We start from the raw sequence: 14,953 nt of genomic DNA on the forward strand, positions 1-14,953 counted from the left end.
CGGCTTTTCACCTCACTCAAAAAACACTACGTTTATGAAATGTAAACACTGACAGTTCACTAGGCCAGACTAAGCTCATAAACCAGACTTCCAAGATCCTCATTTCACCATCCGGGGAAATTAGGAACAGCACAATCTAATGACTCCCAGCAAAGGCAGGCGTCTCACAAGAGACAGAACAGGGACGAGGAGGTCACCGACCCTGCTGGACGTGTTGTCTGCACCTTCTGGATAAAAGGTGCTGTTGCAAACCATAGGAAACGAGAGAAAAGATCCAACACAGACCCAGCCCAGTTTGGCAGAACTAAGGAATCTCTCAGACAGCTGGATAAATACCCCTGGAATACAGGTATGCGTTTTGTGTAACTACATGCAGCCAAATTGTGCGTCACCCTTTACAGGGGCAGGGTGCTCAACACAGATTATATTCAAGTTGAGTTAGTTCTCTACTTTGGTAGCAGACCCAAGCCGACAGTATCCAAACCAGCTGTTGGGCTGACAGCTAAATCAATGTGTGAGCACTCCCTGTGTTAATCTATCCAAAGATAAAGTCTGGAGGTCAAAAAAAACACTCACTGCTGTGAGTTTTACTATAACTGCACGAAGTCTGTTAGCATTTGGATTACTTTGTTTGATACAGAGCTATGGTGTTATAAATGTATGTATGTCCGCAGTGCCCCTGAGTTTGGTAACTAAGCCTCAGAGCTGGTTGGCTCATCTTCTTCTGTCATGTCTCCATCCCACAGGAATGAACACTCTATAAACAAGAGGTGTGTCAGCCCCAGGCTATACCTTTAATTGTTTTCTGTGCTCACAGTCCCCCCCGCAAGCCACTCATGCCACAGATACCTTAAAAAGCTGCGAAGCACTAGATTGGCTCAATTTGAAAGGGTGTGTAAAAAGCAAAAAGTGATTTATCCCTTCTTCTTCTTCCCCCTTCAGACTTTGACTTACCCTTTTTCACTGAGACCTGTCAGGACTGATTCCTTTCTCATGATTAAAAATGCCTCAAATTCACCATCATCGCGTGTCACAAAGAGGCTTAACAACATCCAAAAATAACTTTAAATTTGCATTTAACATGAGGTGTCACCACATATGGTAATATACAACGTTTCACTATTGAACAACATGTTTGTGCATGCGCGCATGCGTGTGTGTGTAACCTTTTGGCCTTTGGATACAGGTATGCTGGTTGTCACTCAGGAGAAAGCCCTCTCTGCAGCGGCACTCATAGCTGCCCATCATGTTGACGCATATCTGCTGACATCCGCCGTTGCCTTCAGAGCACTCATCCACATCTGCCCGGAGACACAAAGCAAAATTAACAAGAGTGCTTTGAGACAGACCAAAAATTACAATGATTAACAACTGTCTCAAGTCATCTGGGAAAATCATTACCCATTTAATAAACAAACTCGAACATGGATGATATGTATGTGAACAACTATTATCTATTTAAGAGTGCAAATGAAAGGTTTCTAAACACATTTTACAGAAATTTCAGATTTTAACTGTATTTTTTTACTGATGAAGAGTCTACAGCCATGCGCCTCATCTGTCCCACATTTTCATTTATCTCCAGGGATTGAAGTAATACTGTCACCCTGTAACTAGCTCTGGCTTATCATAATAGTCATTCAGTGGAAAACGGTTCACAAATATAGCTTTAGTAATTATCCAACTAGTGTCTCTTGCCATACTTGAAGCTCTCTTTCTGTGGCTGTAACTGAACCACAGAAATGCTTTTAGTAAATTGTCAAAAGTAACAATGTAAGAATGGTGATAGTTAGCATTTTATATCTACCATGTTCCCTGCCTTTGTTTACTGTGTTAGAATAAAAGTTTGTAGGTACGTGGGAATCAAAGTATTAGACAAATCTCAATTTTCACCAGATGATAAGGGCGAGGAGGACAAAAACACAAGCACAACATTTAATTCGCCTCAAAAGTCATATGTAGAGAAAGAAAAAAGTTAAGCAATACATTGAGATATACTGGGATTGTGAAGATTGTACCAGTTTTAATGATCTCTACAGATGCAGCACTAGCAGGGCTTAAACAATATATCATATTTTATCTAAGAATTAATTTAAAAATATATAATTTTTAATTAAAACATCTTCATCCTCTCAAAAAACCTGAGGTTATCATTTAAGTGCAAATGTCATACAAGAGTTTGTCTTAAGCTGAGGAGTTTGAATCTGTCATAATGGTTATCTGACATTGGAACCACAGCAGACTTGCACTAAAAACCTCCAACTGTGCGGCACTAAGCCGTAAAAATGCACATGCAGCACAATCCCTTGGCAACTGGGAAACCTGATCCACCTGGGCCAGAATACCTGCTGATGACGAGTGTCTGTCAGCCCCGTGACGGGAGGAATGCAGAGAAAGGGAGGAATGAGGTGGGGGGAGGATGGTGAGGAAAAGAAGAGATGGAAAGAGTAGAGAGCAGGGGGGTTTTTGCATTGGGGGAGGTGAGGAGGAGCTGCACCACAAGGGTATATGAAAGCAAAGCATTTACAAAGGTGTCAGTTTCCCTTTCTTTTCACAAAAAGAAAGGGAAACTGACCACAAGCAGGAGTTACTGACTTTATTTTCATTGGTAATAAATTGTGCTCTTCCAGCTGTTCTTTCTGAATATACAACTCCCATCCAGGCTCATTGTTCTTCTTGACAAAAGAAACAAATGAAAAGTAACACAAATGAAATGACGGTGCTTGTGTGTCATATTTTGCTGCTTATTTTTGCCTGGAGTGCAGCAGAGCTTTGCTCCTGTCGCCTTCTGTGTGTCTGAGGTGTAGTTGTAGAGATGACACGCCATATTCTTCCTTTCCCTCAGATATGGGGTCCTGGTCCCTTTTTACTGACCACGCTGGAACCTTATCCAGTCCTCTGCTCAATCCATTAAAAATCTGCTGTATATACAAGCCTTTTTTTTAATAAACCGTCATGCGAAACTAATTTACTGTCTATTTGTCCAGTCTGAGAAGGCCTCTGGATTAAGTTTCCTTTCTGGGGAATTCTCAGTACGGGAAGAGCTAGAAATTAAACGTACTTTTCTTTTTTCCTTTATTTCCACTCACAGGCTTGGATTCACTGGTGTACAAAAACACAAAGTGGCACCTGACTAGATGGAAACTTCTGGGGTTTATAAGTAGGTCAGTGGCAGGTAGCACTTATAAACCTTGTCAGCTTGCCAAGTGTGCTGTCCTGTCCTCACATTCCATGAGCAAAAATGTCTCTTTCCGCTAAAACAAAAAAACAAAACAAAAAAAACCCCCAAATGTGTCACATCAGTTAAGACTGATGGTAAAAACATTACTCTGCAACCAGGTGAAGCATCGTTATCTGAAAAACAAACTTTACAAGAAAGTTCACATTTAGGCTTAAACTCAAGAGTAAAAGACGGAGAATTTATGAAAAGCTTGGTGAGGCTTTCATTCAACTGTGTGGCTGCTTGGTGTTGACCTCGTGGTCTCATCTCTTCATCATGAAAGTGGCAGCGACAGAGGGAAGACCTTTGAGCTGACGAAAGCAGCCGGCAACCTACAGCTGCGCCTTTGCAGATAAACTGTTAGCACGTAGCAAAAAAAACTTTCACAACTCACAGAGAAATTTGTCCAAACATATGCAAAAGTCTCTTTTTCTGTTTCTTTCCCTTTCCTCTCTTCCTTCAACACACACACACACACACACACACACACACACCTACCAAAAATTCGGAAATATAAAGGCTACATAAACACAACAGTCCTGGATGCATGAGCAAAATGCCCATGAGATATGCAACCAGTCTCCGAGGACCTGTGGGAATTCTCCTTCCATACCATCAGCGCATCAATGAAGGTTTAATTTCCTGATTCCTTCATCCTTCCAAATGAGGCGTCGTCTGTAGGTAGATCTCTCCTGTTTAAATAGCTCCCATAATTGCCTGTGTTGTGTGCTGGGCAAGGCTGGCGTCCAAAGCAAATATTTCCAAGCGGAAAGGGGTTCTGGCATGGCCAGGCGAAGTGCTCATGTTATTTGGACTTAAAACATTTTTTAAAAATTCTCTAGAGAGGGCAGGAAAAAAAAAAGTCTTAATCAAGTTAAAAGGGCTGCCTTCCTTCTGAAAAATGAGACATGTCTCCGCTCCATCCCTCCTTCACTTTAGGAGACGAAGGAGAAAGGAGGGCTCAAACTGAGAGAGATTAAGAGATTGGTTGTGTTTGCGGAGGCCATGTCCGTTGGTTTCTCAGATAGCTCTGCCTGTATATATAACATTTGGCCTTGCACAGAGCTTTAAAGTCGTGTAAACATGTTGGCTGCTTTACAGAAACCCCTGAACCCCCTTTTTTGAAGAAATACGCTTTTCCTTCTCCGTTTTCTAAAGGTTCAGTGTCTTTTGGAACATTATTGCTGACAAAGACTTTTTTTTTTATTCTAGCGAGGAGTGTGGAAAAAAAAAATGCTATCTGTGAGGCTGTCCATGTATCCATCCCAGTCCTTGGCCTCTATCTGAATCAAACAGAGCTGGCTCTGTAGTCTAGGAAGACCAGAGACAAGGAGATGAATGGACAGACATTGGCCTCTTTGCACAATTCATTCACAGGAGTCGAGTTGGCTTGCGCTCTTTTAAAAAGGCAGCAAAACAGGGCCATGTGCAGCGATGGGCAGCAACAGCTGGTGGGCTACAGGAGCAGACTTTGCTGCTCTCATAGATGAGCAGAAATCAGCTTGGCTTGACTGAGCATCAGTGGGGAAGGAGTGGCACATCCACAGCCAGCTTCAATTAAAACAAGATCCCTTCTCATTTCAAACAGGATTACAGGATTTCCTATTTTTCTATGTTGCTTCTGGACTTCAGTGGCACAGCGCATTCATAAACCCACTTGACTTAGCAGTGACCATGACGCCAGTATTGAACATAGTCTGAGAGGACAAACTGAAGGCGCAGATGCTGAAGCTGCACACATTCAGCAGTACTCCAGCACCTGTCAGCTGAGTTTTTCTAAATTGATATAATGCAGGAAGTCCTGATCTTTCATCTGCAGAGCACACAATCTCTTAAATCACCAGAAATGTGTTTGACCATGACAGGGTGGAACCCTTAAACGCTTATAGCGCAGAGCAATTTATTAGTTCCAGCTCTTCCTGTCCTCCCGACGCACTGTTTCAATACAGCTAACTGATTCACATCTGCTAAGCAAACATGAATTAATTCCGTTAACTATAGCATTTCATTCTTAAATCAGCAGCAAGGTTTGATTTTTTTATGCCATTACATAAACAACGCTAATAAAGCAATGATTAAATTCAGAAACGTTTTGACTTCACCCGTCTCCCAGGTAACCATTGTTGCAAACAAAGCACAGACTTAGATTTCAAATCCAATCACCCGCCGAGCTATTTCCTAAATGAAAATCTATGAGCTAAGCTCATGCTTAACAGTGTTCGTCTGCTCCTCCAAAACAAGTCTGGAAGTATTTTAAAAAGAAAACCTCAGGATAAATGTTTGGATGGACACTGCTATGTCAAGGAGACAAGAGGCCCTGCCATGATGGCTCCCAGTCTGCTGCATGCTTACATCCCTAAGACCAATCACAGGCTTGAGTTTCCCCCCAGAGCCCTGCCAGTGGGCTCAGCTGGAATTGTTCATTTCATGGTGGATGGGACTGAACAATCCTGAGAATGGAGAGAGAGAGAGAGAGTGGGCGATAGCTAATTCACCAATCTCACATCTATCCTTTAGCTCATCACTCCAGCTCCTCTGAGCTATGGAGAGACTCTCTCGTCCCAGCCCTTATCTGTCTGTTTCACAACAAAAGCAAAGTGACTTCTCGCTGGGGAGAAAGCTGGATATTTGCATCTGCAGCAAGAAGTCAAGAAGGGTTAGTGCTAAGCACAAGAAGTATCCGTATGGTCCTGAACGCCCCCTGGGTTTCATGACTGAGGGGTTAAACGGATAATCATTGCCCTGACTCATTTCTACACATTCAGGAGTTAAAAGTGGTAGTAAACCCAAGCTAGTGTCGAGTATTTTATGTCAGTGTCAGGGGTTTGGAGGTTATCCTCACTGCACTGGAAGAGTGGTCAATGCACTTAAGGAAAGCATTTAATAGGCTGCAATGCAAATCTGCGTGAAGGTCTTTGATGACCACCTTTTTCCATCAGAACCTGGTCAATAATACATCAGTCTGAAACCTCCCGTTTCATTAGCTTTCCTTGCAGCATGATAAGGATTACATAGATGGGGATGTGGTTCAGCCAGGAGACGACTCAGACACTTTTGTTTGATGGAAATGCTTCCTGTCATCTATGAAAGCAGGAGAAAACAACATCGCTACACAATTACAGCCTTTAGCAAAACACTAAACAGTGTTAAATGACACGACCTTTCCTCAGTTGCTACTTCAAAAGGGTCCTTCAAAAGCTCTTTTCAAGGCTGTAATGACATTGCTTTTGTGTTACAGTTCAAGCTACGTCTTTGGGGAAGGTTAAAGTAAAAGGGAATTCATTTCCCTACAGATTACCCGAGGAATTGAGCTCTGCCAAATCAATACAAATCAAATCAGTGTTGGTCAATAAAAATCAAAGGAACATAGCATGCTAAGCTGTGTGTGGGGAGTATGTGGAGCTGGACAAAAAAAAAAATCAATTCTACAGAAAGAAGGATGGACATGTTCTGGACTGACGGAACAGGATGATGAGTAAAAGCAAATAACACGATGACAAACACTTATCCTTTGCAGTTTGATGGTGCTCTGTCAAACATTTGTAATGTCTATTTCAAGCCTGCCTTTGTTTCTCCCAGTGAGTCACACTCGGGATGCATGTGACTGTGGCATGCCTACTCTTGGGAGCAATAGAAATATCATTATTTGGGTGTATTAGCTCCGGAGAGAAGTGAAACGTTATCATTTGTGGTTTTAAGGAAGGGGTATTTATGCTGATACACATGGCATTATGCTTCTCGAGAGAGTTTAATGAACTAGCAAAGATAAGAGTGCATTTTGGTTTCTGTAGGACCTTAACCAAAACACATAAGTCATAAATGTGGGGACGCTGGTGCTACAGTGGGGAACTAATAGCGGTCCTCCATCTGGTTTTCATTGTAAAGAGGATGTGTGTTTTGGATTAAATTGACACCGATTCCTCTGTTTTTCCTCAGACTCAAGAAATCCTTTACAGCCTTGCCATGAAAGAGGTGCAGTGATTAAAAAGCACCCCTCCCTCACCTCTGCGAGATAATAGCCGTGACAGTTATAAAAGATGTAATCGAGTTCTTATATGCTTCACTTACTCTCCCTGTGATTTTTGAGAAGGTACAATAGCTCCCTCTGAGGTAAATTATACAAGAGTGGCATCTCACTCAGGACAGACAGGAGCAGTACGCTGTGATATCGCATCGCTTCCACCTTGCTGACTTTCTGACATCTTTGTGGGGTTAGGGCAGACGAGGGAGACCTCAGAAACCAGAGCGTCCCCAGTGAGGCACACAAGGCAGTGTTCTGCTTCATGCTCCGCTGCCTTCTGCCACCGCCCAATGTCATTATGCTGCCAACACATCCAATTACAAGGAGCTCTGTGGCACGTGCGCCAGAGAGCAAACAAAGAAGACGCTGACAGGGATGCATGTGCGCTTGCCTAACCGGTGTCCCTGAGGTGACACTCGCACAAACACTCGAACACACACCATTGCCTACTGACTGCAGAAGAACCTTAGAGACCTGAAATCTCCTGTGGGAGTTTAAAGTGCACTGTAACCATGGGAAGAAAAACAAAAACATCAAATCAAATCGCTGGAGCTTTGTGGAGGAATAGCATGAGGTAAATCCAAAGGGAGCACCTTAAAGATCTCAGACTCTAAACTCACGGTGAACTTTTGAGGATCAGGTGAGTGTCTCCTCCACTGTGGCCTCGGGCACATCTGGTCTATAAGGGCTCTGAGGCTCTGACCTCGTCTGGGAACCAGCTGCTTAGGCTCTCCATTCCAGGGCCAAGGGGACTAATCTTTTCTCAGGGGCCAAAAAGGAGCTTAAACCTGGAAGAGGAAGCTGGGGGCCTTAAGATGAAACCTCCGCTATTCCTCTTCCTCTCCTCTCTCTGTTTGTGCTGAGGATTATTCCCTTAGCAGAGCAGAGCACGGGTATTAGAATGAATTAAATTCTCCAGAAAAAGCAGTCTCTAGAGCACTTTAAGGTCTCAAGACAAGAGCCGAGATTTGCAATTGACAGCTGCATATACACAATTCAGTCCGTCTTCAAACCCTCTTGGCTATGTTGAGATCAAAAAAATATATTTATTCATTTAATAATTGATAGATCGTTCAAAGAAATGCAAGAGAATTTCTGATACAAATCTCAAGCTTTTCAAAGAAGTCTTTGCCCACTTTCAAACGGGTCACTTGCGAGAAAAAACTAAAATAAAACATGGCAGCAGAATAAAGCAACAGAATAATAAAAAAAAGGAAACTTGAAAGCTCTCTCTGTGTTTGATCGTGTGTGTTTCACTATGACAAATTATATCAAAGGGATCGATGGACGCAATTCCGTTTGATGCGCCAGCAGCAGCCACACAAACAATGTATCGCACCTGCACGCAAGGCACACCAAATGATCCACGCACAACTGAATGCCATTACTAAATGGTTTGGAAAATAACCCGGCTTTACATGATAAATACAAGCGCACGGGTGATAAAGAGGCAGAGAGCGAGAGAGAAAGAGAGACGGTAAGACTGAAGGAAAGAGGAGGGCATCGTCAAGTCAGGACAGGTTAATTATCGATCTAAAGATGGGAGTGTTTTCCATTCCATTGTAGCTTAATCCCAGCATTACATGCAGTTCATCAAGTAAATGTGGGGCTGATTCGAGCATGATGCCTTTCGTGCCCGCATGCAGAGTCTCTTTCACAGCAAATCGTTAGGTGCTGATAAGTTTTTCTGCCATCGCTTCATCTGAATGTGAATTCTGCTGTGATAGTCACATCTAACTTTACTCCACAACAAAATCACAGCAGCTCACAGGACTAGCTGGCTTTCAGCATCAAGTGAAATGCATCATGCTGAGGCTGTAACCAAGATGGAGATGATTTCTTAGGAGCAGCGAGGTCTCACTTTGGGATTTCAAATCAAAACAAAAGGAGCGAAGGATGAGTGGATGGGGTAAAAGGAGCGAGAGGAAAGGAGGGAATGGAGGTGGATGTGTGATGTCTATGTTTAGCAGCTCCAGCTGCAGAAAGAAAACTATGTTTTCCTTTATTTCATAACCTTTTAAATGTAATACATTCTCAGTGAGGCCAACATGACTGGCACTTTGGTGAAATATGAAACCATGGGAAAACATGTCGGCTGACGGCTCACTCAGAGCTCGCAGCTCACGGTCGAACTCTTCATAAATTCTCTCCTTTTCATCAGAGATATTATAAATAAGGGCTGCATTTTCCTTTTGTGAAAGCACATGTGGAACTACCTGCTATGTGAACAAGGGAATGGCAAAAATATCTGAAGCAGCTGTCTAATAAGAGCCAAGTTTGGCCTTGAGACAGACATAATACCATCCATACTGGGACATTAAACATTCAGAGTGAAGGATCTTTGCAACTACACGGGTTAAATTATGGTTAGCTTGAAATTTGACACATGTAGCTAATTATATACAAGTTCTTCTGACAAAAGCCCGTTATGGAAACAGTGTTTGACCACATGATTGTGTGACACGTAGGAGAAAAAGCAACACACAAGATCACTTCAAATACTCACACATATACACTCACCGAGACAATTGTGCCCATCATGCGCCAAGCGAAAACCGTCGTAGCACGTGCACCTGTAATTTCCCGGGATGTTGATGCACTCGTGGACGCAGCCGCCATTGTATTCAGTTGCACACTCGTCGACATCTGCAGAAAGATGACAACATGAATGTGCTTCAGAAATGTAGCTATAACAAACCAGTTGATTTTCAAAGTATGACCACGATTAAAGAAACGTTTCAACATTTCAGAAGTACGAAAAGGTCTTCTTTTGCTGAGGGTTACTTTAGCAGAGTGACATGACTTTAATATTTGCGCATTCACTGTGAACATACAGCCAGGCAGTGGTGAGCTAAGCGTACAGCCTGGAAAATTGGAAACTTTTGGTCAAACTAGATCCAAATTAATAAAATCCACACCATTTTTCTAAACCTGTAACCTCCCTGTAATGGTTTACAGACAATAATATCCACACCTGCTGCTGGATCAAGGACTTCCTGGTAGCAACCTCACTCGTTACAATAAAGCTCTAATAAGCCTAATACATAAAGTCAAGCCAAAACCAATCGTGTGTATAACCTTTATGTTTTTATCATTCTTGGCACAGATTAGACAAAGCTTGTTCAAAAGTGATTAATTATTCCCTTAAAATAAACACATACACAATTAAGCAATCAGGTCAACTTTTAGAGGGCCCAAATCATCTGGTTTTGTTCCACCTCTGCTTTCACAAGTGCACTTTTAAGCTAAACATGGAAGAGACATCAGCTGTGGTAATTGGATGATTCACCTGCTACTGACATAACCTGGGAATCTGCCACAGACTGCTAATATTTTTCCTTTTATTAAAACCCAACAGCCTAAGCTTTTATGACAAAGTATCCTAAAATTTGCCAGTTTCCAGTTGCCAAGACATTGATTCTTACTCATGGAATGTTATTTCTGGCAACATGTTAAAGCATCAGAAACCATTTTTGTTCAGTCCAAGACACTAAAAACCTTTCTACCATGACCTAAAGTATAAAGTCAGCAGCAAAATATGTAGCTATTTATACAAAACACATACCTAACTATTAAGTTATCAGAGCAAGTTAAACTGCTTTGTCACCAGGAAGATATCTTCATGAAATCAGACAAGGCATTGATTTTAGTGACCCACTGGTAGTCGATACTGGGAAAGAAAAATGCTAATATTGATCTTATGACTAATAAAACCAACCTAACTTCAGCTCAAGTAGCTAAAAACTAAAGAAATGTGACACAGAAATGAGACGGAGGCAGAAAGATAAAGAGACTGCAGACTGCTATGACAGTTTAAGTGGAGTTGTCTTTTATGGTTATGATGATGGCTGAGGGGCCCATACTGAGGAGACCCAGACAAGGTGGATGAGAACACAGAGTACTTCCATTTCGCACTTACTGTCCCATTTAGGGCCAATGATTCTGGTTGTTCAGCTCCTGCTTCAGGCTGCCTCTCTCAGGGCTTAATTGGACTTGACAGCAGAGGGATGGAACTAAAACATAGAGACTCTCCTGCACTCTGCTTAGTCGCTTTCCACACGTCTGCGTCGTTCTCCGATCGTAGCACACGATCACCCATCACTTTTTCACTCTGTTCTAGAAACACCCACCACATGTTGATGAAACACTGACTCTCCTCGACTAACTAGCTTTTATTCAGAGCTGGGCACATCTGACCATGTCAGCGCCAAAGTTGTCTTCATTCATATCTAAAAGACCTGAAAGTTTACACAGTGCTGTGTAGGCCTTTATCATGCAAGAGTAATAGGTAAATATCAGATTATTGGCATGAGATATCGACACCCAAAAGAACCATGTTCAGTGACAAGAAGAACATGGAGTCCTGCGACAGATGGTATGATTCCCACATAGCCGTTATCTCAGCATCACGGAGTCAGTCTGGGATTACATCGAGAAGAGAGAGACTCAGACAGCTTAAATCCACAGAGGAACTGTGGCGGTTTCTCCACAAAGCTTAGGGAAAAAAGTCCCCGTAACAAGAACAACTTAACGATCTCTGACTCCAAACTACAGAAGCTCCCGGCTGTGCTAAATAAATAGATTTTTCCATTAAAAGGGAGGGCAGGAAATATTGTTAACTTCCACTGACATCTAAAGTCTAACTAAAAAGATAATAATAAAAACAAATCTATTTTTGTAAAGGAGCTAAAGTGAAATGTGAACAACTGCTCAACATATGAAAACTACACCTACAACACAGAGTGTGAAGCAACAAGCAACACTACAACCGCAGTAAAAATAAAGCGTGTTTAAGTCAAGCTGATGGTGATTTAAATTAGGTCTGCAAGTCAACACTGGAAAATAGTATTGGAATTTATGGAATTTAGCTGCAAAGTCATTTGTAAAGTCCAAAATGTTAGATCAGAAGGAAGCACATGTTTTCAGAGCTTTTGTTGAGTTCAGCTTCTTTAAGATAAAATGCTAGGAGTACTCGACCAATCAGCCAAACACCTAAAATTCGCCCAATATGAAGTTTTCTTTAGACTTTCTTTCTTTTTTAATTGAAAGGTAGCTGATAGCATTTTAAACCACCCGACAACCATTAGGGTATACTACAAGCCAAGTTCACCACAGTCAGGGTCTCTTTGTGTTAGAGGCCTTAAAAAACAAACAAAAAACATCTTCAGTCAGAGATAACAGGTATCATGTTGGTTATCAACTTTCTTCATTAACTCAGGCATTTTGCCTCAGGCATTCACATAAAAGGATTTGACTCTTTTATGCACAAACTGGATCAATTGAGCACCGCCTATTCCAATCAGAGACATTATTAGAGGAACTGATGTTGGAGCTCTGTAATTACATAACTTAGTTAAGCACCTTTCTACTGCAAGTCTCAGTCACACAATCACACACATACAGTCATGCAAAATTTTTAATGTATGCCTTTCTAAGATTTGCTCACACACTTACAGTCTGGTCAATGCAATGAGAGCAACTCAGAGGCTCAGTATCTTGCCCAAGGATACTTTGGCATGCACACTAGAGGAGTCAGTGTCATCAATGCACCAACCTTCCAATAAGGAGACAACTCGCTCTACCACCTGAGCCACAGTCGCCCAGGAAAAAGTAATTTGTTATACTGGTCGTTACTTTGCTTTCAGGTAACTCTGTAAAATAGCTGATTCTACAACCCCCCGCACACCAACACAAATCCCTAATTAGGACACACATTTCTAAAATCTTTTTCTTAGTAGAATACAAAGCTGACCACACAAAGTACAGATGAAAACCAGCACAAAAACGTGACTGCCACATTGATTCTGCTGTAGAAAGGTGAACTGGTAGCAAGGGAGGGTGCCTGATATGTTGTTACCTGTTGAAGTTAAGGGTCTGGCTGCTGGCGCTGCCACTCACTCTGGGATCTTGGCTAGCTTAGCGTTAGCATGCTGTCTTGGCAGATGCTTGGAAAGAAGTGAAGTTGTTTCTGTCCTGGGTGCAGTTTTCCACTTTACCATTTATCTCGTCCTTTTGTGTGAGGCAGGCAGACTAACAATTCCAAGGAACTGTACTACTGACTGCTTAGGGAAACAATTGTGCATGTAATAAGTGTCCTTGTGGATTTGTATTGCAGTGTATTTATTGGTTGGGGAATTGCTAAAATAAAAAATTAAATTAAAAATAAAATACAGTGTAAGTGTCATGCTGGTGACAGCAAGTTATCAGGTGATTGTTACAGTGCTGGCAAGTTGCCAGGTTGGGGGGGGAGGGGGGGGGGTTATAATTAGTGGCCTTTTATTGTGATAGACTAATTTAATTAATTTTCAATTTAAGGAAAAAAAATAATAAACCTGTATACATTTTTGGCTGATATTATCCTCTTGTTCCGTTTATTCTGGACTCGTCCCTGCATGATCTTTTGACTGCAAGATTTTATATGAGTAGGATTGAGGCCTCTGCACTCACCATGTGCACGTGTGATCACCACATAAACATCAAAAATACTTCACTTTTCTTGTCTTTATGCTTTCTGGTGCCCTTTTTCAACACAAGTAGGTGTTAACTTGGTGCAGCACTCAAAAATTACTATGACATTCAACAGGCAGCAAAGAAGTATTGAAGAGGCGGCAATACAAGTCACTGTACTCCTGCTTTTGAATTTTGTTTTACAAGTATTATCAACCTTGAGTTCAATGGAAACCCAACCTTGCACATATTTTACAATAAATTCAATAAAAGCAAACTTTTATGACCTACAGACAGAAAGCCATGAAAAGCACTTGGTCAAGTAAATGAAAGAATAATAACAGTAAGAGAAAAAAAAATGGCACTTTGAAATACGGTTTTGTAATAATAGTAATAAAAATTGTGGGATATAATGATCCGGAGGCTTTGGGCCCATTGAAAAGGGCTAGAAAAACAGACTTGTGTCTGACAGTCTACAAGGCCTGCCTCCGGCTGTGGAAATATCCCTTACGGCTTGGCAGAGCCTTCGACTGCCGTTTCAGCCGCTATCTTAATTTTCTCCTCTAACATGTGTAGGAAATTTACTGCTTCATTTCATCTTGTCACAAAGGAGCACTCTGCACCTGGCTTTCACCTTCCCTCCATTTGCAGCCCTCTCTCTTGTCTTGCCTCCATTTTCAGGAAGTCTTTAAACTAATGAGTTATATTAACTGAGACATACGCTCTCATCACGCCCGTCACTGGCTCAGGGACTTGCATTCAGAGATGTAAAGCAAATTAACATTCGAAACATTGCATTTACTTCAGTGTATTGTACAAATCCTCCCCAAGCACCAAGTCACAGTTGAAAATAAGCATATTAATGCAATGACACTTTTACCTTCACAATGTTTGCCATCCCCTTTATAGCCTGACTTGCAGATACATTTGTATGACTTCAGGGTGTTCTGGCAGATGGCGTCAATGCTGCAGTTATCAAGTGCCTCTGCACATTCGTCCACATCTAGAAAAAAAAAAAAATAAGAGACACCAATTATATGGTGAAGCTAAAACATTCTTGGTGATAGCATTGCATTTATACCACACAAAAACATCCCCAATTTCTGAATGTAATGGGCCGCGCTCAGACACAAACAATTAAAATGAATACAAACCAAGCTTTAGTAAAAAGGCGGGGACACTTTTAACCATGTGGTAGGGCAATAACCATTATTTGTGCTTCAAGCAACCTCTAAATGAACACTTCATCTCAGAGCCTGAAAACA

General features: G+C 41.7%; 1 protein-coding gene across 2 annotated transcripts in view; it reads right to left on the minus strand.

Moving 5' to 3' along the window:
- scube3 (signal peptide, CUB domain, EGF-like 3) overlaps nucleotides 1–14,953 on the minus strand; it is a 75,249-nt gene that overhangs the window by 41,988 nt on the left and 18,308 nt on the right. For both annotated transcript variants that reach the window (XM_076878695.1, XM_004546244.5), the window contains exons 2-4: nucleotides 14,569–14,691; nucleotides 9,762–9,887; nucleotides 1,167–1,301 (exon numbers count right to left, since the gene is read on the minus strand). In XM_076878695.1, the coding sequence (XP_076734810.1) occupies nucleotides 1,167–1,301; nucleotides 9,762–9,887; nucleotides 14,569–14,691 (384 nt within the window). The remainder of the gene's footprint in view (nucleotides 1–1,166; nucleotides 1,302–9,761; nucleotides 9,888–14,568; nucleotides 14,692–14,953) is intronic.

The sequence above is a fragment of the Maylandia zebra genome, linkage group LG20 (genome assembly GCF_041146795.1).
Source record: "Maylandia zebra isolate NMK-2024a linkage group LG20, Mzebra_GT3a, whole genome shotgun sequence".
NCBI classification, from domain to species: domain Eukaryota; kingdom Metazoa; phylum Chordata; class Actinopteri; order Cichliformes; family Cichlidae; genus Maylandia; species Maylandia zebra.